Source organism: Rhinatrema bivittatum, chromosome 2, assembly GCF_901001135.1.
Source record: "Rhinatrema bivittatum chromosome 2, aRhiBiv1.1, whole genome shotgun sequence".
NCBI classification, from domain to species: domain Eukaryota; kingdom Metazoa; phylum Chordata; class Amphibia; order Gymnophiona; family Rhinatrematidae; genus Rhinatrema; species Rhinatrema bivittatum.
In genome coordinates this window covers 306,345,989-306,370,431 of record NC_042616.1, presented here as the reverse complement: position 1 = coordinate 306,370,431, position 24,443 = coordinate 306,345,989, and the positions used below count along the sequence as shown (strand labels likewise).

Sequence of the window (24,443 nt, the reverse complement as noted above, 5' to 3'; positions counted from 1 at the left end):
TGGAGCAGCAGGGAGCTCAGGCCAAGGAGCCGGCTCCTCCTGACACGGACATGCGATCTCTAAGTCTCTGCTCCACATGCAACCTCAGAGCCACCCAGAGCGAAGACATGGACTCCCTATGTACCCAGTGTGAAGAAGCCATGGGAGCTCCGGGCCAGAGCAGGTCCCAGCCCAGCGGTTCCTCAGGGAACACTCCAGACTTGGCAAGCAGCAGCCAGCAACCAGGCCCTTCGACAGGCCTGGTGGCCCTTCGTCTAGATCTGGTCTCCTTTTCCTAGGTGGAGTTCTTTCAAGGGCTCCACACCTTTGTTCAACGACAGTCGGCCCCTCCAGTGGGTCCTCCCGTTCCGGTAGATCCGGGCCCGGGGCCTTCGAAACCTCGGCCCTGCCCCTCCCCGCCCGGCAGTCCCGGCTTTGGGGATCCAGATAGTCCTGCGGAGGGAGAAGAATTCCCCGAGGAGGGTGCCCTTCCCTCGGGGATGGCTCCATATCGGACCATGAAACGCTTCTTTCAGAAGGAAGATCTTCCAGGCTTGGTGTCCCAATGCCTTTCCGAACTGGCTATTCCGGCCCAAAGCGCCCCAGGGGACCCGCAGATGAACCCTCTGCGCCAGCCGGCCCACCATTTTCCTCTCTTACAGGCAGCACAGCAGCTGATTGACTTGGAATGGAAAGCGCCGGAGGCCTCTTTCCTAGGGGTCGGGCTTTGTCGGGCATCTACCCTCTGGGACCCGACCTCTAAGGAGCTGCTGGCGTGCCCCAAAGTAGACGCCATCGTTAGCGCCATTGTAAAGCGCACTACCATTCCGGTTGAGGGGGGGGCGGCCCTCAAGGATGCCCCTGACCGTCGTATGGACACCCTTTTGAAGCAGGCTTTTGAGGTGGCAGCTATGTCTCTACGAATTGCCACTTGCTTCACCGTGGTTACTCGTTCCTGTTTGTCACAGGCCCGAACCAACACTCCTGGGGAAGACATGGAGTCCGCTCTCGCATACCTCACTGATGCAGCCTCCGACCTCGTCTGTACGGCTGCCAAGGGAGTGTCCTCCTCGGTGGCTGCCCGGAGGCAGCTATGGCTACGCAATTGGGCGGCCAACGCTTCCTCCAAGTCCCGCCTCACAAGAATGCCCTTTAAGGGGTCCCTACTGTTCGGCAACGACCTCGAACAATTGGCTAGGACTTGGGGTGCCTCTCCATTACCCCATCTACCAGAAGACAGGCCTAGGAGGAGCCAGCGTACCTTCTCCAGGACACCTAGAGGTGGCAGCTCTCAACGCTTCCACCCTTATAGGACTCTCTTCCAAGCATCTCGTCCTCAGGCCAGGCCTCAGCCCTTTCGGGCTAAAAACAAGAAGAGAGCTGGCCCGGGGTCTGGCCCCGGCCGGACACCACAATGACAATCAGCCGACCCATCCGGGGGTAGCGGCCATAGGGGGCAGGCTAACCCTCTTCTACCACAGGTGGGTCGAGATCACCTCAGATCAATGGGTCCTTGCCATCATCCGAGAAGGATATTACCTGGATTTTCTTCGGCTTCCGCCGCCACCCTCTCAAGCAGACGGCATTGGAAGAGACCTTACGGAGGCTCCTGGCCCTAAGAACCATAGTCCCAGTCCCTGCAGGGGAAACACGTTCTGGGCATTATTCCATCTATTTCATAGTGCCCAAGAAAGGGGGCACTTTCCGGCCAGTTCTGGACCTGAAGCACGTCAACCGACACCTCCGGGTCCCCAGCTTTTGTATGGAAACTCTGCGATCCGTCAAGAATGCAGTACGACCAGGGGAGTTTCTCACCTCCCTGGATCTGTCGGAAGCCTATCTGCATATCCCGATTCATCAGGACTACCAGCGCTATTTACGCTTCAAAGTCCTCAATCAGCACTTCCAGTTCCGGGCCCTACCCTTCGGGTTGGCCACTGCGCCACGGATTTTTACCAAGGTGATCGTAGTAGTGGCGGCAGCTCTCAGGAAGGAAGGAATTCTCGTCCATCCCTATCTGGACGATTGGCTGATCAGAGCAAAGTCACAGGAGGAGAGACGCAGGGCAACCGGCAGGGTTATAGCCCTCCTGGAAAGACTGGGTTGGGTAGTCAACTTAAGCAAGAGTTCCCTACAGCCGACGCAGTCGCTGGAATATCTCGGAGCCCTATTCGACACCCAGGCGGACTCGGTCAGCTTGACCTCCAAGAGGATATCAAAGCTTCAGAATTGTCTGCAGGTCCTGCTGCGCACCTTCCGGCCCACAGCTCGCGATTACCTGCAAGTCCTCAGCCTTATGGCATCCACTCTGGAAGTGGTCCCATGGGCGCGGGCTCATATGAGACCTTTGCAACGCGCCCTCCTATCCCGATGGAGCCCACGATTGCAGAACTACACCGTCCGCCTCCGTCTACCAGCCAGAGTACGGATCCAGCTACGCTGGTGGTTGCAGCCCGGCCACTTGAGCCGGGGCGCGAGAATGTCCTCCCCAACCTGGACCCTGCTCACCACAGATGCCAGTCTGAACGGCTGGGGAGCGCACTGCGAAAAGCTCACCGCCCAGGGGCGGTGGAGCAGAATAGAGTCGGGGTGGAACATCAACCGACTGGAAGCAAGGGCAGTCAGGCTTGCATGCCTGCACTTTTCTCACAGACTTCGCAACAGAGCGGTCAGAGTGATGTCGGACAACGCCACCACGGTGGCATACATCAACCGACAGGGCGGAACCAGGAGTCAACAGGTCTCCCTGGAGATCACTCCACTGATGATTTGGGCAGAAGCAAATCTCCAAGACATCTCCGCTGTCCACATCGCCGGGATAGACAACACCAAGGCAGACTTACTCAACAGAGAAAGCCTGAACCCGGGAGAATGGCAGCTGTCGCCCAAGGCTTTCCAGCTGATCGTGGACCAGTGGGGGACGCCGGGCATGGACCTACTAGCGGACCGGTCGAACGCTCAAGTTCCCAGATATTTCAGTCGCCGGCGGGATCCTCTATCCCAGGGGATCGACGCCCTGGTGCAACCATGGCCTCAAGGGATTCTACTATATGCCTTTCCTCCGTGGCCCCTGCTGGGTGCCATTCTACACAGGATTCAGCGACACAGAGGCCTAGTTCTTCTAGTGGCCCCAGATTGGCCAAGAAGACCCTGGTATGCAGACATGAGAAGACTACTGGCAGGGAATCCTCTTCCTCTGCCTCCTTACCGGGACCTGCTGCGGCAGGGTCCCATCCTTCACGAGGATCCAGCTCAATTCTCTCTTACGGTCTGGCCATTGATAGGGCTCGACTGAAGAAGAGAGGTTACTCGGAGGCAGTAATCGATACACTCCTCCGAGCACGCAAGTTCTCCACATTGCTTACATATATAAGAATCTGGAGAATCTTTGAAGCTTGGTGCGATTCTCACAGCACCAATCCACATGCCACTACGATACCTATCATTTTGGATTTCCTACAAGATGGGCTTCAGAAGGGTCTTTCTCTCAGCTCCATCAAGGTACAGGTAGCGGCACTATTTTGCTATGGTCCCCGGAGGGACGGCAACTCCATTGCCACACATCCGGATGTGTCACGCTTCCTGAAAGGCGTCAAGCACATTTGCCCGCCACTGAAGTGGCCGGTGCCTCTGTGGAACCTCAACCTAGTGTTGGACTTTCTAGTGGGATCCACCTTCAGGCCCCTGAAAGGTCTGTCCCTTCGTTCGTTGACCTTGAAGATGGTGTTCTTTGCTGGCGGTCTGTTCAGCCCGCCGCAGCTCAGAACTACAAGCACTGTCCTGCCGTGATCCGTTTCTCAGAATCACTCCAGAGGCTATCCAACTTCGCACAGTTCCTTCCTTCTTGCCAAAGGTCGTCTCACAATTTCATCTCAAACAAACCATATCCTTGCCCACTACGGATGGTTTGCAGAAGTCAGAAGAAGGTCGACTACTACGTCATCTAGACACTGGCAGATTACTGCCCAGATACCTGGACATGTCAGAACCAGTACGAAAGACGGACCACCTGTTCGTCCTGCACAGCGGGAAGAAACAAGGGGAAGCGGCCTCACGGCCGACCATCGCCCACTGGATCAAAGAAGTCATCAAGGCAGCCTACGTAGAGGCAGGAAAGCCGCCTCCACTACAGGTCAAGGCTCATTCCACCAGAGCGCAAGCAGCCTCTTGGGCAGAAACCGGGATGCTGTCGCCGGCAGAGATATGTAAAGCGGCGATGTGGTCCTCCCTGCATACTTTCTCCAGATTCTACCGCCTGGACGTCCAGGCCAGGGAGGACACAGCATTTGCGAGGACAATCCTACATGGACCTCGGGCAGCCTGCCGCCCAGTCCGGGAGTAGCTTTTGTACATCCCACTTGTTTTGAGTCCATCTGCTACACGACAGGAAATGTGGAGATTACTTACCTGGTAATCTTGTTTTCCTTAGTGTATGCAGATGGACTCACCATCCCACCCGGCTGCCGGTATTCATGGAGATTTGCTGGTTCACGGTAAGCCATGTTTTGCTTATGTAGGGCCTCCACCCTGCCGGGTGTCGACGCCTTCCGGTTGAAGAACACTGGCGGTCTCCAGCTACTATCAATCTGTCAGGGTAATCCTGTTTATTTAATTGATCGGTCAGCTACACTTATATAGCTCATACAGCTTTTGCAAGGAAGATTACTGAGTTGCTTCACTTCCTGTGGGGGTATATGTACCCGTGCTGACGGCAGATCCGTCTCCAACTGCTAGCACGAGCACACGATACCCACTTGTTTTGAGTCCATCTGCATACACTAAGGAAAACGAAATTACCAGGTAAGTAATATCCACATTAATATCTATTTAGTGGATTTTCTATTACATATTAATAACTGGTCTAGTACTTAAGGCAAGATAAGATTTTTCACCTCATTTTCTCATTGGATACATTCTCATGTTTCGATTCTTAGTCATTCTTGCCTTTGTAGCTCTCTATTTTTCTGGTATTTTAAATGAGTTTATACGTATTTTTTAATAGGCTCCATGTTTAGTTCGTATTTAAATCATTCTATCAGGTAAAATAAGCAATGTCTCTCCAGAGAATTCCAAAGCTTTGGACCCACTACAGAAAACACCCAATCTCTTATTTGTGTTAGATGTGTGCTCTTTATTGTTGGAATAGTCAATAGTCCTTTATTTTGGGATCTTAATATTCATTGAGGTGTGTAAGGTGGTAATGTCACTCCTAACAAGCTGGGGTTTTGGAATGAATGATGTCGAAAATTATCATTAGTACTTTGTAATAAATTCTGGATTGTACTGGTAACCAATGCAGCGTTATCGGCGTGGGTGTAATGTGATCATATTTTCTGGATCCTAATAGGAGTCTTGCTGCGGCATTTTGTAGTAGTTGTAGTGGTTTTCATTGACATGCTGGAAGACTTCTGCCCTACCCTTTAGCCGCGCGGGCTTGGTCTCGCCCCACCTCCCACGTCATCGGCGGCGTCGGCTTAAGGGCTGCAGCGAAACACCAAAGCTTCATTTTGTGCCTACAACTCGGATCTCACTTACTGCTCCCAGCTGAAGGGCGGGAGTCTACAAGACGGTCAAGATTTGCTGCACTTTGATTTGGGCTTGTTTCCACCTTCTGTGCTACACTTTAGCCGCGCGGGCTTAGTCCCGCTCCACCTTCCACGTCATTGGAGGCGTCGGCTTAAGGGCCGCAGCGAAACACCAGAGCTTCATTTTGTGCCTACAACTCGGATCTCACTTACTGCTCCCAGCTGAAAGGCGGGAGTCTACAAGACAGTCAAGATTCGCTGCACTTTGATTTGGGCTTGTTTCCATCTTCTGCCCTACCCTTTAGCCACACGGGCTTAGTCCCGCCCCACCTCCCACATCATTGGAGGCGTCGGCTTAAGGGCTGCAGCAAAACGCCGGAGGCGTTCGCACGACAAAGGGGCACGCCCCTTTGTGCGCCCCTTCGTGCGCTCCTGAGTACTAACCACTACTTTTCTTTTTTTTGGCAGCTTTTTAACCAGGAAAATCATGAACATTCCTATAATAACTGGTCAAGGAAGACATGGACTACTCCAGCGTAAACATACAACACCTAGACAACGGCAAGTAATACCAATAATGGCTCACAATACATTATCAAGTCTCTGTACTATTACATTTACAACTTTAACAATATTATTAATTAACATTCAATCTATAAGAAAAAAACCCCCAATAATTTATGATCTAATTACCACGACTGCTGCTGATATCATCCTTTTTACGGAAACATGGCTCTATCATCATGACATTGTCACTCTAAATAATCTGTGTCCTACTGGATATATCCCCATATCTCAACCTCGGTCAGATCGTAGAGGTGGTGGATTACTCACAATAATCAAATCGTCTCTTGCTCCAAGCAAAAAAACTATTACACCTAATGAATCAAGAATTGAAATGTTATTAGTCACGACAACTCTGTTAAACATCTGCCTCATTTATAGTCCTCCTGGTATACTTCTTAATCAACCATCTTCTTTACTTGAATCCATAGTTACCTTACCTTGTGATTTATCAAATACTATTATTGCTGGAGACTTTAATTTACACTTTAACAAAATGCAACAAGGTCCCATCATAGCCAATTTCTCAGATGCACTCCAAGGTCTAGGCTTTAGTCCCCTCATAACAGTTCCCACGCATAGACTAGGAAACACTCTAGACCAACTGTACTATAATCAATCGAATATAGAATTTACCTCCGACATCACCTCAGTACCATGGTCTGACCATTATCTCATTAAAGCTACAGGTAAAATAAAGACCTCACTTAACAATCAAGCCCTTTCACCTCAAGATAACCCCAACATCTTACGTCGAAAGAAAATGAACACTGACCTTTTTCTCAATACATTAATGCCAATAATCAGTCAAAATCCATACTCTGATATAACTGATATCCTAACATTTTGGAACAAATCTATTACAGAAACATTAGACCAAATTGCACCTTTAAAACCACAAAAATCAATAATAAAAAAATCAGCTACATGGTACAACGATTCCTTAAAAAGTACCAAACGAAAACTTCGCAATCTTGAGCAAAGATGGCGTAAAAATCCACTCCCTGTACGTAAACAAGAATATTATGCACTTTTACAAAAATATGAGAGAAATAATATATACCAAAAAATCTTTCTACTCTACTAAAATAAAACAAGCAAACGGCAACCCAAAAACTCTCTTTTCAATAGTAAAAAACTTAACGACAATTCAATCCAATTTGCCATCTGACATTTCCAATGATTTTTGCAACAATATTGCTTCATTGTTCACGAAAAAAACTGAAGACATTTCACATGAATTTGAATCCTTACCAATTCCAAAAAACAACTCACCTCAACTTGCTTGCATGTTCTCTGAATTTTTACCAATAAATGACAAACAATTATTAAAATACTCACTAAATCCAAACCCTCAAACAGTCCATTCAATCCATGCTCAGGTTTTCTACTTAAAGAATTAAGACTCACTCGCCCCTATCATTTCAAATATAGTAAATGTTTCGTTACAGCAAGGCATATTCCCAGAGTCCCTAAAACAAACTGCAATTATACCCATTCCAAAAAAGAAAAACCACGACCCTTCAGATGTAACCAATTATCGCCCTATTGCTTTATTGCCGTCTCTAGCAAAGATTATAGAATCAGCAGTATTACATCAAATATCCGATTATATTGAAGAAAATAACATTTTACACAACAATCAACATGGCTTTAGAAAAGGTCACAGTACCGAATCATTGCTCATATCATCTTTTGACACCACAATTTGAGGATTTGATTCCAATACAAATTACTTACTTGTACTAATCGATATTTCTGCTGCATTTGATACAATAAATCATGATATCCTCACTACTAACTTAACACAAATAGGCATCTCTGGTCCCCCTCTGCAATGGTTTATGTCATTTATAACTAATCGCCAACAAAAAATCATGATAAATAAACACCACTCAGACTGGTACTCCACCTCTACAGGAGTACCCCAAGGCTCAGCCTTATTGGCTCTCTTATTCAATCTATATCTATTACCTTTGTGTCGACTTTTGGACGGTTTAAATTTAAATTTCAAAATATATGCCGATGTTATCCAGTTCATTATACCTTTCACTGATTCATGGTCCAAAACTTTCTCCTTATTGCAATTATACCTATCTACAGTAAAAACTTGGCTTTCCCATAATAGGCTAAAATTAAACACAAACAAAACAGAATTAATTTATTCACCATCCCAGATTCAATTTATAAACCGCCATCGACTTTTACCTTTGAGAACCAAATCATTCCCATAAAATCGTATGTAAAAAACTTAGGGGTAATTCTTGACTCCAAATTATCTATGACAAACAATATATCTGAAATTGTAAAAAAGTCTTTTTTCAAAATTCACATGTTAAAGAAACTGAAACCATTACTCCTTCCAAATGATTTTCGATTGGTTACTCAAACACTCATTTTATCATCATTAGACTACTGTAATGCTTTATATCTTGGCTTACCTCAATCAACAATTCATCCACTTCAACTAGTTCAAAACGCAACTGCCCGCATGTTATACAATATCCCCCGAAACAAACATATCTCTCCTATTTTACTACACTGGCTTCCAGTATCATACCGCATAATATATAAAATTTTATCCACTATACACAACTTAATATACAATACTGATTCAATTTGGGTATGCTCCTTATTACGAATCTACAAACCACCCAGACAATTACGTTCTTTTGACAAATGCATGTTGGAAATTCCTTCCGTAAAATCTGTTAGCTTATCATTAACCCGTAAACACGTTTTTTCAGTTGCAGGTCCAACATTATGGAATTCTTTACCAGACTGTATCCGTTTGACTTCTAATCGCAGAGAATTTAAAAAATCACTGAAAACTCATCTATTTATCCAAGCTTTCCAATTATAATAATTTTATAATCCATGTACTGCACTTTATATGCACTACACTTAATCTTTGTCTTGTTTATAAATGTTTGTATCTTTGTCTTTTAAAATTATGCATGTGTTTTGAACATTTGTAAACCGCCTAGACGGATATATCCTATCCATTTGTGCGGTATATAAAAACTTTTAAATAAATAAATAAAATTAAATAAATAGTTACAGTAGTTTAGGTTTGAGAATAGTAGTTTCAATTGATGATGTATACGCAGCTTGCATAACATGTCCTACTGATGTGCATTTTCTTTGTCAGTTTCTTATCTAGTTGTATTCCTAAGCCTCGTACTTGCTCTGAGGGATTTATTTGAAAATTGCCCAGGTCCAGGTTGGGTGGTTTAACGGTCGAAGTGTTTTTACTTAGCCAGATGATTTCGGTCTTTAGGTTTAATGATTAAGTTGCAAAAGTTCTTGCTGTATTGTTTTCAGATAGTTGGAAAGTATCAAGGCTGTATATTCATATGATTTGGAGAGTGCTATGTAGAACTGTAAGTTGTCAGCATACAAAAAGAAAGATATTCCTAGTTTCGTTAGTAGTTTACATAGAGGGAGCATGTAAATATTGAAAAGTTTTGCTGAAAAGGCTAAGCCTTAAGGGGACTCCTGTATTACACTGGAATATTCTGTTAGAAATTAATAGAACCAACTGAGAACCTGTCGATACCAATGTTTCTCATCTGATGTCAAAGTATGTTATGGTCCACTGTGTCAAAGGCTGTTAAGTCAATTAGTACAAGGCTGTAAGATTCGTCTGTGTCTAGCCTGTGTAGAACCGAGTCAGTGAGAGGAGAAATGTTTCCTAAATCCATATTGATTTGAGAATGGAATATTTCGATCTTCCAGGTGATAATCGAGTTGGGTTAACACTGCTTGCTCAAGAACTTTTGCTAGGAATGATAGTTGTCCCAATTGTTCATTCTACCAGATTTGTGTTTTAAGATCGATTTTATAACTTCTTGTTTTAGTCCATTTGGGACAGTTCTTTCTTAAAGAGACAGGTTAGTTAATGTTGTGATTGACTGAGTGATAACCCTGTGTATTTGTTTCAAGGAGCTAGCTGGAATTGGATCATCTGCTTCCCCCCCTGGTCGAAGACATTTGGTTCATCGTCTTCGGCCTCTGTACCAAGGAAGGATGGATCCAAGCATTGAGGGAAACCGAAAAAGCATCTGCATCGTTCCCCATCGATGCACGGTGCTGGGCATGAGGATGCATCAGCTTCTGCTGTGTTGCCTCTGAAGCATCCCTGTGGTGAGGATTGCCAATCCTCCATCAATTCAGGGGTTCACCATGGTCTCCACTGGTCCAGATGCCCACCACCAAGCCTTCTCTCAGTTCCAAAGAGAACCTGGTCACACCTCCTGAATCCCAGTTGGTCTTGACATCGGTTATCTTTGAAGAGGAGCTAGAGAGGCATGTGAAGAAGGCAATGCAGGGTCTTGGCATCAGGGCACCAAGGCCACCATCATCCCTCCTCGAGCTGCTGCTAGAATCCCTAAATGCACTCATTGGCATGTTAGTGTCTGTACCCGGAGCAGCACCAACGCTCGGTGGGTCATCATTGGGGCCCTCGGCCAGTCCAGTGTGGATCCATGGTTTCTCATAGGATGAAGCTTCCCTGATGAAAGGGGCAACACCAGGTCCTAAAACCTGTTGAATCTGTTCCTATACTGCTTACCAAGGCAGATCACCCAGGGCCCCATCCTCTGCAAAAGACAGTGAGGACGAAGGCCTTTATGACTCCTGGGGGAGTCATAAAGGCCTTCGTAAAGCCTTCATAAAGTCAATATTTCCGACACATTGGATGGTCTCCAATCATAAGTCTCCTCCGGAAGAACTCTCCTTCGTGAGGTTTGTCAGGGTGATGGCAGAGGCCAGTTGAAGATCGATACGTGGAGCCTCTCAAGGGGATCGTGGCAGTCCCAGTATATGAGATCCTTGTGGAGTTAATGTTGAGGATGTGAGAACACCTCTCAGTTCCTCCAGTTTAACAGGAAGGCAAACATGATTTATCTCATCCAGTAGGCTCTCAGATTCGATAGGCATCAGCTACTGCACCAGTTGTTGGTGGTCGAATCTGCTCTTAAGAAGGCCAAGCACACTCGGACCCATTCCTTGGTGCCCTGGGGAAGGATCCAGAGGGCCATAAACGCTCTTGGGAGGAAAAAGTTTCAGGATGCTATGCTCATTGCTCGCATAGCTGCCTACCAGCTTTATGTTGGCCAGTATAAGTGGGACATCCTGAAGGCAGGTGCAGCAGGTAGCTAAGCAGCTGCCTTAGCGGCAGCAGGACATCCTCTAGTCGTTGGTGCATAAGGGCCTGGAATGTGGAAAACATGGGATCCAGTCAACCTACTATGTTTTTGAAACAGCATCGAGGGTCTTTGCTGCAGGGATCAGCACCCTTAGACTTGCATAGCTGTGGGCTCTGGATCTCCATCAGGCAGTACAGGAGCAACTCACTGATGTTCCATACACTGGAGAGAATCTCTTCAGTTGTAAAGTGAAGGGCGTGATGACCTGACCCAAATGAGGGGCCACCATGTGACACTCCAGTAGCTGTCCACATCCTCTGCTAGGGAAGACTTCTAGATCCGATCAGAGGATGTTTTTCTTCTGCCGAGGAGATACTATCCCTCCACCAACTCAGCCACTCATAGCCGTCCTAAGCAACAGAGGACCCCAAAGCCCCAGTCAGCGCCTCAATCAATTTAGGGGATGGGGTTTTGACTGGATTGCAGGGAGCATAGCAACATCTGCTGAACCCAGGATGGACTCTCTGGTCAGGGGGAAGCTGTGGTTATTCATGAACTGGTGGCCCAGTGTAACCTCTGACCAGTGGGTTCTGGCCATTATCTGCAAAGGTTATAAATTAAATTTGAATACCCTGCCAGATTGCCCCAGAGTCCTTTTTAGTGACAGGTAGCACATCAAAATATACTTCTCATGGAGCTCTCCTTCCTCTTAACAGCCACAGCAGTCGAGCCTGTTCTACCAGGACAAAGGGTGGGAATTCTACCCTGGTTCTTCCTTATTCTAAAGAAAACAGTTGGACTTTGTCCCATCCTAGACCTGAGGGCCTTGAATTTTTTTTTCAAGGCCTGGAATGTCATATTTTTGGTGCTGATCACTTCAGCACATGAAGGATCAATGAGCTCCAGGCCTTAGTGACTTATCTATCTTACACTAAGTTTTTCCATGATAAGGTGGTCTTGCGCATGCACCCTAAGTTCCTGCCTAAGGTAGTATCGGACTTCCATCTTAATCAGTCCATCATCCTCCCATTCGCACCAAAGTAAATGAGCCCTGCACAATTTGGACTGCTAAAGGCTGGAGCAGACAGAAGCCCATAGACAGTCCACCCAACTTTGTTTCGTTTGATCAGAACAATTTGGGGATTGTGGTTGCCAAGCAGATGCTTTCCAGTTGGCTAGCTGACTGCATCTCCTTCTGTTATACCCAGGAGGGACTGCATCTTGGAGGCCATGTGAAGTTTCACTCCTTTCGAGTCGTGGCAGAGATGATGGCCTACTTGCAGGTAGACCCCCATGGAGGAGATATGCAGAGTTCCATCCACTCATTCACATCTCATTACTGTCTGGATAGGGATGGCTGACACAACAGCAGTGTTAGCCAGTCTGTACTTCGGAACTTGTTTGAGGTGTAGAACTCTGTTTCCTCCTAGGGCCCATTATTTCTGTTTAGGCTGCCTCCCTCTTGTTACCAACAAAACATCGTTATTTTTTTGTACCCATTGCCACTTGTTTTGTTGATCCCCTTTCTTGTTTGGAGGGTTTCCTGTAGCTATAGATTCACCCATGTGTGAGGACTGCCATCCTCCTTGTCCTCTGAGAAAGTAGGGCTGCTTACCTGTAACAGGAGTTCTCATAGAACAGCAGGGTGTCAGTCCGCAAGAAACCTGCCTGCCATACCTGGGAGTTGGGTTTCAACCTCATGGGTTTTGTTCTTATTTTATTATTTTAATCCTAAATTCTATGTTATAAGACTGAGGGGGACCCTGTGTGGATGGTGTGGTATGATGCATGCTCAGAGAGGCTGTCAAAGTTCTAGAAACTTTATCATACGTTTTCCGTTCTGGGCTCCGTTGGATGATGTCACCCATGTATGAAGTCTGACATCTTGCTGTCCTCTGAGAATACCTTTTACAGGTAAGCAACTCTGCTTTAGGGTTAAATCTGTAATTGGGGATGGGGTTATATGAAGCAAACTAGATTCTTAAGAATGACACTTACTCTGAGCTGATGCACATGTTCTTATTACTATTGCCTTCACAAGCTGTATCAGTACTTATTCTCTTCTATTCAGAGTGTCACTTTAGTGGCAAGCTAAACTTCAGTGCCTTTTTGGAAGTGTTTTTCCTTATCCTTAGTTTCTAGTCCCAGTCAGTTCTGTGGTATAAAAGTCAATGTGAACTTTGAAGCATTTTTTTAATTACACGTTGAGTATCACTATTGCCCATTCTTGGTTTTTAGCAGAATATCCTGATAAAGTTGATTGGGCAAGGTTTATCTGGTTATCTTTATAGGCACATGACAGCTAAATATTAAATATTTAAAAATCGGCTTTTGAATTGACAGATTAGCAGGGATGAGAAACACCGATCAAATTGCAAAAGAGTCATTAATTGAGATGACCAAAGAAAGAGAACGAATAAGAGCTTTGGAGTATAAAGCCTTACAAGATAAAGAAGAACTGAAGTCAAAACTAGAAGTAGCCTATGAAGAGACAGACAAATGTGAAAAGGTTGGTAACCCATACTTGAAATATATTTTTCCCCACATTTGATTTATCATTTTTAGTGTACTATTCAAACATCGGGAGTCCAATACAAAGAGGAGTATTAGATTGTACTGTAATAATTATGAATCTAGCTGTGCCTTTAGACTTAAGAAAACTAAGTCAAAGCATTCTTATGACCTTAGCTACAGCCTTATGTCAAAGCAAATAATGCAAAAGCTCTGAAAACAGTTTGACAGATTGTATATAGCTCTCCTGGATGTAATTTAAGAAAACATGAAACCTATAGAGGAAATGTACACTTAGTACAATGAACTAAAATTTAAATGGAGGGGCCTGCCTGGTGAGGAAGGCCCCTCCTCGGCAGGGCAGGCAAATTTAGCCCGGGGATGGAACCCCCAGTGCATGGCCAGGCTGTTCCCGGGTCTGCAAAGCCTGGGAACAGTGGCCATTTTGGGAATTTCTGCAGCTCCCGATTCAGAGCTGCCTGGGGCTGGGGAGCCAGAATTTCGCAATTTTCCCCCCAATTTGAGCCCCGAGGCCCTCCCCCTCCCCGGAAATCCAAGGCTCGTTTTTCCTCAGAATTTGTCCTCCTGCATAAATCCTATTTGGCTAGCTTGCAGGAGGAGGAGGAGGACTCTTCCCCTGGCCAATTCCCCTCCCCCTGCAAAAATTTCATGCCCTTACCTGTTTGCCTGGCCGCAGAACCTCCGTGGTCTGTTCGGGTGCGGGTAGTTCCGGGGGTGGCCCCCATCCCTGACCCCCCCCCCCCCCCCCCCCCCCGGTGGACCCAGTTATTCCGGATCCCCATCCAACTTCAGATTTGGCGAGCACCCTCCCGCCCCTGGAGGGGGACGATCCTAGAGTTCTCCGCATGTTTCAGTGAGAGGAGTTGGAGTCCCTCATCCCCTTTCTCCTCCAGGAATTGGGGCTGGAGGGGCCCCTTGCAGATACCCTTATGGCCTCCTTGCCCAAGAATATGGATCCAGTCCTGGCGGGACTCAGGGCTCCAGCAAGCGCTTTTCTTTTTCATCCTATGCACAAGTTGCTTCTCTTGTGTGACTGGGAGGCTCCCGAAGCGGGACTCTGGGTGGGGCAGGCTATGGATATGTGCTTTCCCTCTCCCGGAGGAATGTTTAGACATGTTTAAGATCCCCACCGTGGACCCCTCGGTCTCGGCGGTCACTAAGCACACCACTATCCCTGTGGTGGGATCAGCTCTGAAGGACGCACAGGACCATAAGCTCGAGGCCCATCTGAAACATATATTTGAAGTCCTGGCCCTGGGGGTCCGAGCAACTATCTGTAGCAGTCTCATGCAGCGGGCAGTTCTCAGGTGGGTTTAACAATTACTCGGCACCCAGGACCTCCCGTCTGCAGAGGCGGAGCAGACTGAACGTCTGGAAGCTGTCATCGCATATGGGGCTGATGCGCTTTACGACCTACTCCGCGTCCAGGCGAAGGTGATGGTCTCGGAGGTATCCACTAGACCAGTGGTTCTCAACCTTTTTTCTGTCGGGACACACCTGACAGATGGTTCTCACATGCGTGACCCACTGAACACATGACCATCATAGGGCTAAATGTAAAAGTACAGTTTGCATCCACAGGAACCCCCCTGACCCACAATAATGGATGTAAAGCAGAATTATGACATTCCCCATACAACTCACCCTACAAAAAAGATGTTCTGGTGTCATCTCAGTAACAGCAACTCAAACTCCTTCTACTTCCAGGCTCAATAGCCCTACTTATGAAAAGACAGCAGTTTACCACCAATGCATGTCCTCTTGAGAAAACACAACAAATAAGACTGATAAAATTCTTACATGCTAGTAAAATATCTCATCTCGGTAACAGACACAGAACCGACCTAACATACTCCCAGGATCTGTAGTAATGCACATAAACTAATCCGTACACAGTTACACATGTATTATGGAATACACTCAAACAGGAGCAACCCTATCTATGAAAAGGCAACACTACAAATATTAAATCAGGCCCTAAAAACCAATACACCTCTTATTAGGAAAACAGAACTAGCAAGCAGCTATAGATCCCCACACAGAAATAATTTTAAAACTATACTAATAAGCAGAATAAATGTTTCTAAACAGCTATGAACAGAATAACATCCAACAATTAAAAACTCATAAAAACTATTACAAATTCTCCAAACACCAATAAAATATTTCAAAAAAAGCAGACACATCACATAATATTAAATAATTAAAATGGCAGTCAATCAAGAAAAATAAACTTAAAAGCCACCTTTACTTACCCCCTCTAGCAGCTCTCCTACTCCTCTTCCATGCAGGCCATAGCACACAGCAGAAGCAGCAGTAGAGGCTAAGCTCTATACTCATGGTCCTCTTCCTTAATGCCCATGTCTCTCACACACACACACACCATACCAGTCATGCCCCCATGACCAGTTTCTGTGTCTCACACACCAATCATCTCCCAAACAGTTTTTGACACACATACACCAGTCACCTTCCTGAAGTTTCTCTCATGCCATACACACACACAGGCTTCCCACTCCCGTGTTCTACTTACATATACGGGCTTCTCACTCTCATAATCACTTTCTCTGTCTCACACACACTCACCAGTCTCACCCCCATGCTTGTTCTCTCCACATGCACAGGCTTCTCATTCCCATAATCACTTTCTTTCTCTCACACACACACACCAGTCACCTGATCTCTCTCATGCATACACACACACAGGCTTCCCACTCCCATGTTCTTTCAGATATACAGGCTTCTCACTCCCATGCTGTGTCTCACACACACCCAGGTTTCTCACTCCCATGCTCACTCTTCACATGCACAGGTTTCTCATTCCCATAATCACTCTCTCTCTCTTTCTCTCTCTCTCTCTCTCACACACACACCAGCCACCTGATCTCTCTCATGCAAACACACAAGGCTTCCCACTCCCATGCTCTCTCTCTCACATAATCAGGCTTCACTCCCATGCTTTCTTTCACACACATCCCCCCCCCCCCCCCCACAACAGCAGGCTTCTTACGCCCAGGCTTTCTCACATACCCAGACTTCTCACTTCAATGCTTTTTCACTCTCTCACACACAATCAGTCACCTCCCTGACTAATGTCTCACACTCTCACATACACATCAGTCATCTCCTTGAGCAGTCACTTTCATTGTCTCTCACATATACACATACATCAGCTCTCTGACCAGTTTCTCTCACTCACACACATGCTCTCAATCACACGCAGGCTGGCTGCTTCTTTCTCTCACTCACTTCCTCTTCCCCGCCCCTCCCCGAGCACAAATGGTAGCTGCAGCAGCCTCCTCCTCCAGCCCCCGCAAGCCAAGAAAGTAGAATCCCATCTGCCGCGGGAGGCTCATGCTGCTGACTCCTTTCCCGATTACCGTCTGCTTCAATTGCTCGGGGGCCGATGCTGCAGCCGCCGCTGCTACTTTATCACACGGCACTGCTCTTTCTCCTTCCCGCGCACCGCGTATCACTTCCTGTTCCGGGTCACGGGGGGGGGGCGCAAGCGCGGGAAGAAGAAAAGGCCAGCCACGGGTACCACAGCTTCTTTTAGCACTGCTGCCGTTCCCACTGGGCTTCAACGTGTTGATAGCCCGGTGGCAATGGCAGCAGGGAAGAAAGAGCAGCGGGAGAGACCGGAAGCACGTGACACACCAGCCGGTGCTTGGCGACACACTAGTGTGTCGCGACACACCGGTTGAGAACCGCTGCACTAAACGGCTCCTCTGGCTGCGCAATTGGTCGGCCGACCCATCCTCCAAGGCATGGCTGGGCACGTTGCCTTTCAAAGGTAAGTTGCTTTTTGGAGAGGGCCTTGAGAAGCTTATTGACTCTGTGGGGGAAAATAAGGTTCATAAGTTTCCGGAGGACCATCCGAAACAATCTCGATCCTTTACGCCCTCCCGTCCTCACTTCCGGGGACAGAGGAGGTATATGCCCCGCGGACGAGGTGGCTCCTCTAGGGGTTATTCTTCTTTCATTCGAAGAAAAGAAGTGACTGAGCAGCAGGCTCCAGGTTCTATGAGAGTTTAGGGGGGGGGCCCTATTTCTGGTACCAGAGATAGGCAGTGATCTGTCTCTGTTTTATTAGAGGTGGACCCAAATTATGATGGACCAGAGGGTTCTGGAAATTGTAAAGAGTGGATATGCTTTGGAGTTTGCTTAACCAGTTTCCGATGCTTTGTTTCCACTTTTTTGGCCAAAAAGAAGCAGCAAATTCTACTCTGCAGACTTCTCACCTTAAGCGTGGTACTCCAAGTGCCAAAGAACCAGGAAGGATTGGGCTACTACTCCATTTATTTCATGGTCTTGAAAAAGTCAGGGTCCTTTCACCCTATTTTAGATCAGAAGCAAGTCAGTGACTTCTTGAAGGTGGTTTACTTCAGGATGGAAACCCTGCAACTGGTGATTATGGCAAAGTAGAAAAGAGAATTTCTACCTTCTCTGGATTTGGAGGCTTGTTGCATTCTGATACAGAAGGATCATCATGTCCTGTGATTTTGCAGTGCTGGGTCCACATTTTCAGTTTCAGGCACAGCCCTTTGGATTGGCAACCACTTCCAGAACCTTTTTGAAGGTGGTGGTGGTAGCCACAAAGCTGTGCAAGAGAGATTTTAGTGCACCCTTATCTGGACAACTGGTTGATAAGAGCAAAATCATACCATAAGAGTGTATCAGCCACTCAGTAGGTGATACAGTTGTTGCAGGAGATAGGATAGATTTTCAATTTTCCCAAGAGCAATCTTTAACCGTTGCAAACAGTGAAGTATATGGGAGCTCCTTTCGATAGACGATAGGACAGGTTTGTCTAACGGGCCAGGAATCCCATGGTATGGTCCTACCTCCCAGGTTCTCAGCTCAACAGCAGCACCTTTGGACTTAGTGCTGTAGGCAAGAATGCACATGCTTCTTCTTCAAAGGGCCATGCTTTCCAGGTGGAATCCCCAGTTGCATGACTATTTGAGGCATTTAATGCTGCCAGAATCAGCAAGACCAAGCTTGCAGTAGAGGATGATTTGCAAGCAATTACAATGGAGAGGGGAGGTTATCTCCTGACACAAGGGGAAAATCCCTAGAACTTTTCTACTGTTGCTCACAAAAACTGCTTGTATACCTTCTACATATTTCAGAGGCTGGTCTGAAGATTGACTTCATTAAGGTTCATCTAAGTGCAATTAGTGTTTTATCCCCACCATATAAAAAATAAACCTGTCTCTATACAGCCTTCAGTTGTCAGACTCATGCAGGCATTGCTTTAGTTGAAGCCTCCTCTCCCTAATTGTGTCTTGTGATTTCAACCTGTACTCGACCCAACTGATGAAAGCTCTCTTTTGAGCCAGTTAGTATCCTGTAAGCTGATGTACCTGACTTTCAGGCCGATACAGTACAGTGCGCTCTGGAGCGCACTGTTAACCTGCCCTTGGACGCGTGTTTTTCCTTACCCCCTTATTCAGTAAGGGGCGGAAAATGCGCGTCCAACCCACGGCACCTAATAGCGCCCTCAACATGCAAATGCATGTTGATGGCCCTATTAGGTATGCGGCGGGATACAGAAAGTAAAATGTGCAGCCAAGCCGCACATTTTACTTTCAGAAATTAGCGCCAACCCAAAGGTAGGCGCTAATTTCTTCCGGCACCAGAAAAGCAGTAAAAACTGCTTTTCTGTGCACCCTCCGACTTAATATCATGGCAATATTAAGTCGGAGGTCCCGAAGAGTGAAGAAAAAAAAGAAAAAAAAATTTTAAATGGGCCGGCGGCTGTCGGGCCGAAAACCGGATGCTCAGTTTTGCCGGCGTCCGGTTTCTGAGCCCGTGGCTGTCAGCAGGCTCAAGAAACGACGCCGGCAAAATTGAGCGTCAGCTGTCAAACCCGCTGACAGCCACCGCTCCGAGTCAAAAGGAGGCGCCAGGGACACACTAGTGTCCCTGGCACCTCCTTTTGCCCGTTTCTACTGCACCACCTAATTTAAATACAGAATTGCGCGCACAGGCACAGTCCGCTCTCCCGCAGACTTTACTGAATCAGCCCGAATGTGATAGTTTGACACACAGTCAGTGAGGTCCAGGCCTAATGACCTCTCTGCCTTGTACTAATTTATATATTTTTTAATTTATATCTTTATTGATTTTTGTTTAAACAAACAAGAAATTTCAATGTTTTCACATATTATCCAGGTTACACAGGAAAATAATACACTTTCTTTCAGCTATGTGAATACTTACAAGAAACAAATTTTAAATGTTACCTGGATTGTGTACATTGAATTAATATAACAAAAGGAAATACCGGGAGATCAAGGGTGATTGTGGCAGTAGGATTAAGGAAAATATGATTTTAAAAAGAAAATAGCCGATTTAACAGTGAGTACGCCATCTAAATACTCTTTCTTCCAACTACTTTGGGATTCACCTAGTGAATTTATATTTTTTTGATAATAGAATAGTTCTGCATGCACACCCTAAGTTCCTGTCTAAGGTAGTGTCAGACTTCCACCTTAACTAGTCTGTCAACCTATCAACATTTTTCCCCAGGCTACATTGATAAAGTTGAACAATCTTTATACAGTCTAGATTGCAAAAGGGGCCTTCGCTTTCTATGTGGAGCAGATTGAAGCTCTTAAAAAAATATAAAATAGTCCACTCAGATGTTTTTGACCCCAACAAGCCTGGAATTTCTTTTGCCAAGCATATCCTTTCTAATTGAATAGAAGATAGCATCTCTGTCTGTTATGCCCAGTCAGGTTTGACTCTGAGTATGTCAGGCTCATATAGCTGTGGCAACATCTGTAACCTACTTGAAATCGTTCTACATGCAAGAGGTTTGCAAAGCAATGACATCAACTTCACACATTCTATCTCATTGTTTGAATAAAGACTCCCAGCACAAGGGTAGATTTGGTCAGTCAGTCAGTCCTGTGAGGTCTGTTTGAGGTTTAGATTCCAGTTCTATCTCCCCAGCACCCATTGTTTCCAGGGTGCTGGGGAGATAAATAAGCTAGTTGCCACCACATATGGTTTTGTCTATTGGCATTTTGGGCTGTATTTCCTTCTTTTCTGCAAGGACTTCTTTTACCTAGGGATTCCCAAGCTGTGAGGACTTCACATCCTGCTTGTCTTTGAAGAAAGCAAACGTTGCTTACCTTTAACAAGTGTTCTCTAAGGACAACAGACTGTGTCATTGCACAACCTACCCTCTCCCCTTGGAGTTAGTCTCTGTGTTCAGTATATTAAGAACTGAAGGGGGTCCCGCATGATGTCTGTGATGTGGTATGGCACACACATACTCAGTGGAGCATGCCAAAGCTTTTAGAAGCAAGAATGTGTAACTTCACTTACTCAGGCTCTGTCAGATGACATCACTCAGCTATGAGGACTTGCATCCTGTTGTCCTAGGAGAACAGTTGCTACAGGTAACCAACTTTTGGTTCTATCAACCTCTCAAATCCACAATGTATTGCAACCTTCATGGAGTGACCCAGCACAGAGCAGGCTCATCAGCTCCTCTGTAAACAAATTATTCTGCACTTCATCTTCATATCAGTAGATCTTGTTCATGTACATTGCATATAAAAAAAAATTATTTCCTAAATTTTCCTTTACAGGAATTGACATTGCTAAGAAAGCAAGTTGAATATCTAGCTGAAGAAAATGGGAAACTGGTTGGTCACCAAAACCTAAACCAGAAAATTCAATATCTTGTGAAACTTAAGAAGGAAAATGCCAGGCTTACTGAGGTATATCCATTAACTGTTTTTTATGCCAGAGTATTTTAAATGTGTGTTTAGAGTATAGTTTGTTGATGTAAAGATTTTACAGATTGTGAAGCACTGTTGTGGCATAGACTGTTGAGTCAGACTGATTCTTTGCTAAACAGTCCAGTAGTAATTCTGTTGTGCTAGCAAATTACTTCATACTAAGTTTGTTGCCCAACAGAATTTGTAGTTTTAATTGTAATATAAAATATCGTAAAATACATCCAGTTGCTACTCTTTAAGGAGAAAGGGAAGTTATGCATAGCAAAACTGCACAATGTGAGCATGTAAAAGATGGGGAAGGAGATCACAGGTAATCTTCCTGTTGCTTTTCATCATTTCATTCCCCTGTCTGTCACTTGGCATTCGAAATAACAAAAAATGATGCCTAGTTTTATATTATTGAAATCATATGGCACCATCTAGTTTTGATTACTAAATTTTCCACAAATGTTTTTCTATGATCTTTCGTCCATGATCCAAACAATTTTATTTATCAAAATCTTCTGGTTTATATCCCAGTCTCTTCCTCTTAATCTTTTTATCTCTGATCTGTTCCTCCCCCTCATTTTCTACCCCACTGTCTTTAATTACACTTTTCTCCTCTTCCATGTACTTCCCATAATGCTATCCTGTTTTCCATGCTGCTTCCTAACCTCTTCAACTTCTCTATAGCCAATTTCCTATTTACATGCATCCCCCCTCCCCAGAATTTTTTCTGTTTTCACACAAACTTCCTTTTCCTGACCAGATTCTGTTAGTCACATTCTCCATTTTCATCACTCACTCTACTATACTCCTGTTCTTCATTTTCTTCTTGACTTCTTTGGTTCATTATTTCTCACAGAACAAGCAGGATGGTAGTCCTCACATATGGGTGACATCACAGGATGGAGCCCAATCACGGAACACTTTTGTCAGAGTTTCTAGAACTTTGACTGGCACCTACTGGGCATGCCCAGCATGGCACTAAACCTGCAGCCAGCAGGGGTCCCCCTTCAGTCTTCTCTTTTCCACACAGCAGTGGGTTATGGAGCTCCACGGAGATTCCTGACAGGAATTTTCCTCACGGAATTACTAAAAACTTTCATACCCCACAGGGGTCCCCCTCTCAAATCTTTGATTCGGCGGTACTCCGGTAAGACTTTACCCGTTTTCGGTCGATTCCCGTCTAGTTTGGCCCTTGCAGCCTACTGGCCGTCGACCGCACCACGGCTCAATTTTTCAAAGGCCATGATGTCGGGGTTCCATCGGTGCCCGGACGGTACTCGCACCATGTCCATAACAGACCTTCATAAAGTCTGTGTAATGTGCCTTGGGTGCGAGCATGATGTCCTGACTTGCACCAAATGTGCCTTAATGACACCAAAAGGTCGCAAAACCAGAATGGAGAAAATGGAACTTCTCTTTCGTTCCCAAACTCCGCAGTCTATTGCATCAACATCGTCTTAACCGGCGCCGTCCACTTCGCGCCAGCATCGGGCACCGGCCAGTGACCATCCGTCGACAACTTCCCAGCCATCGACTACCTCTACTCCCCCTCAGGACCGAGGGGATCATAGTCCGAGGCTTTCGGTGTCTATATTTCTCTCTATCGATGAAGGAAAATCATCGACTTCGCCATCGTCCGAGCTGCCATCAAAGAAACCCCGTCCAGAAAAGGCATCAGCCCTTTCTGGGACCGGGTCACCGAGGCAACCCTGACCTGAACGGGTATCGGGAGCCGCGACTCCGCCTTTAACGGTGGTCCCTCCGGCTATGCCTCTGTCTCCTTCTCCCCTTCCGGAGCCGGGTCTGCTTGCTCCAGGTCTCCGTGAAGAGCTAGACCGGATGGTTCAGGAGGCCATCGATAAGGCGATGCACAGATTCCAAGTTCCCCCGGCACTGAAACCGGTGCCAATTGTGGAACCGACCACCGATCCCATTCCGGTAGCATTGACACCGCTGCTTTCGAAGATGGAAGCGCTTATAGCCACTTTTCCACTGATGGATCCCGGATCACCGATTGCTCCAATGCCTTATCCACTTACTCTTTCATCAGGAGGAGAAACACCGTTCCCTATTCCTCCATCGGGAGTCCTGCCGATGCCTCAACCATCGTTGCTGATCCGGCCATCACGCCACCAATCCATCCATCGATGCCTGCACCGGTGCCCTCGATGCCTTCATCGGTGCCTCCAGTACTTCCCTTGATGCCTTCAGAGCCTAGACCAGGACCTTCAGGAATACCATCGTCCCGTCTTTCTCAGGTTCCTAGAGGGACAGGTGCTGATCCCTATGACACCTGGACTGACGAATCATCAAAAGACACCAATGATTTACCATCTACTGAAAGCAGGAAGTGTCGTCCTTCATAAATTTTGTGAAGGAAATGTCTGAGTTGGTTCCCTTCCAATTTCAGACTGAGCAAGATGATAGGCACCAAATGATGGAGCTGTTACAATTCCTGGATGCTCCCAAGAAAATAACCTCCATCCCTATTCATCAGGTTCTTTTGGATCTTCTCAAAAAGAACTGGGAACACCCTGGTTTGGTAGCTCCAGTCAACCAAAAGGCAGATACCACTTACTTGGTCCAGTCAGCCCCAGGGTTCCAGAAAACTCAGCTGGATCACCAATCTGTGGTTGGTTGAGTCTGCCCAAAAGAGGGCACGATGCTCAAAACCCCACTCTTCCTTCCCCTCAGGTAAGGAGCAGAAATTCCTAGATGCCATTGGCCGGCGTGTCTTCCAGGGATCATTGCTCATCTCTCGGATCACTTCTTACCAGCTGTATATGACCCAGTATAATAGGGTCTTATTCAAGCAGATACAGAACTTTGCAGAGTCCCTGCCTCAGCAATTCCAGGAACAGCTTCAAACCCTGGTACACAAGGGTTTTGAAGCAGGGAAGCATGAAATAAGATCCTCTTACGATATCTTCAACACCGCTTCCAGGGTA

The 24,443-nt window shown here is 46.2% G+C and overlaps 1 protein-coding gene across 2 annotated transcripts in view; it reads left to right on the top strand.

Annotated features, from left to right (window-relative positions):
• The window catches only part of KIF15 (kinesin family member 15), a 428,798-nt gene that overhangs the window by 389,439 nt on the left and 14,916 nt on the right, over positions 1-24,443 (top strand). The window contains exons 32-34 of one of the 2 annotated variants that reach the window (XM_029589694.1): positions 5,973-6,065; positions 13,562-13,727; positions 21,355-21,486. In XM_029589694.1, the coding sequence (XP_029445554.1) occupies positions 5,973-6,065; positions 13,562-13,727; positions 21,355-21,486 (391 nt within the window). The remainder of the gene's footprint in view (positions 1-5,972; positions 6,066-13,561; positions 13,728-21,354; positions 21,487-24,443) is intronic. The other variant, XM_029589695.1, reaches the window with a different exon arrangement.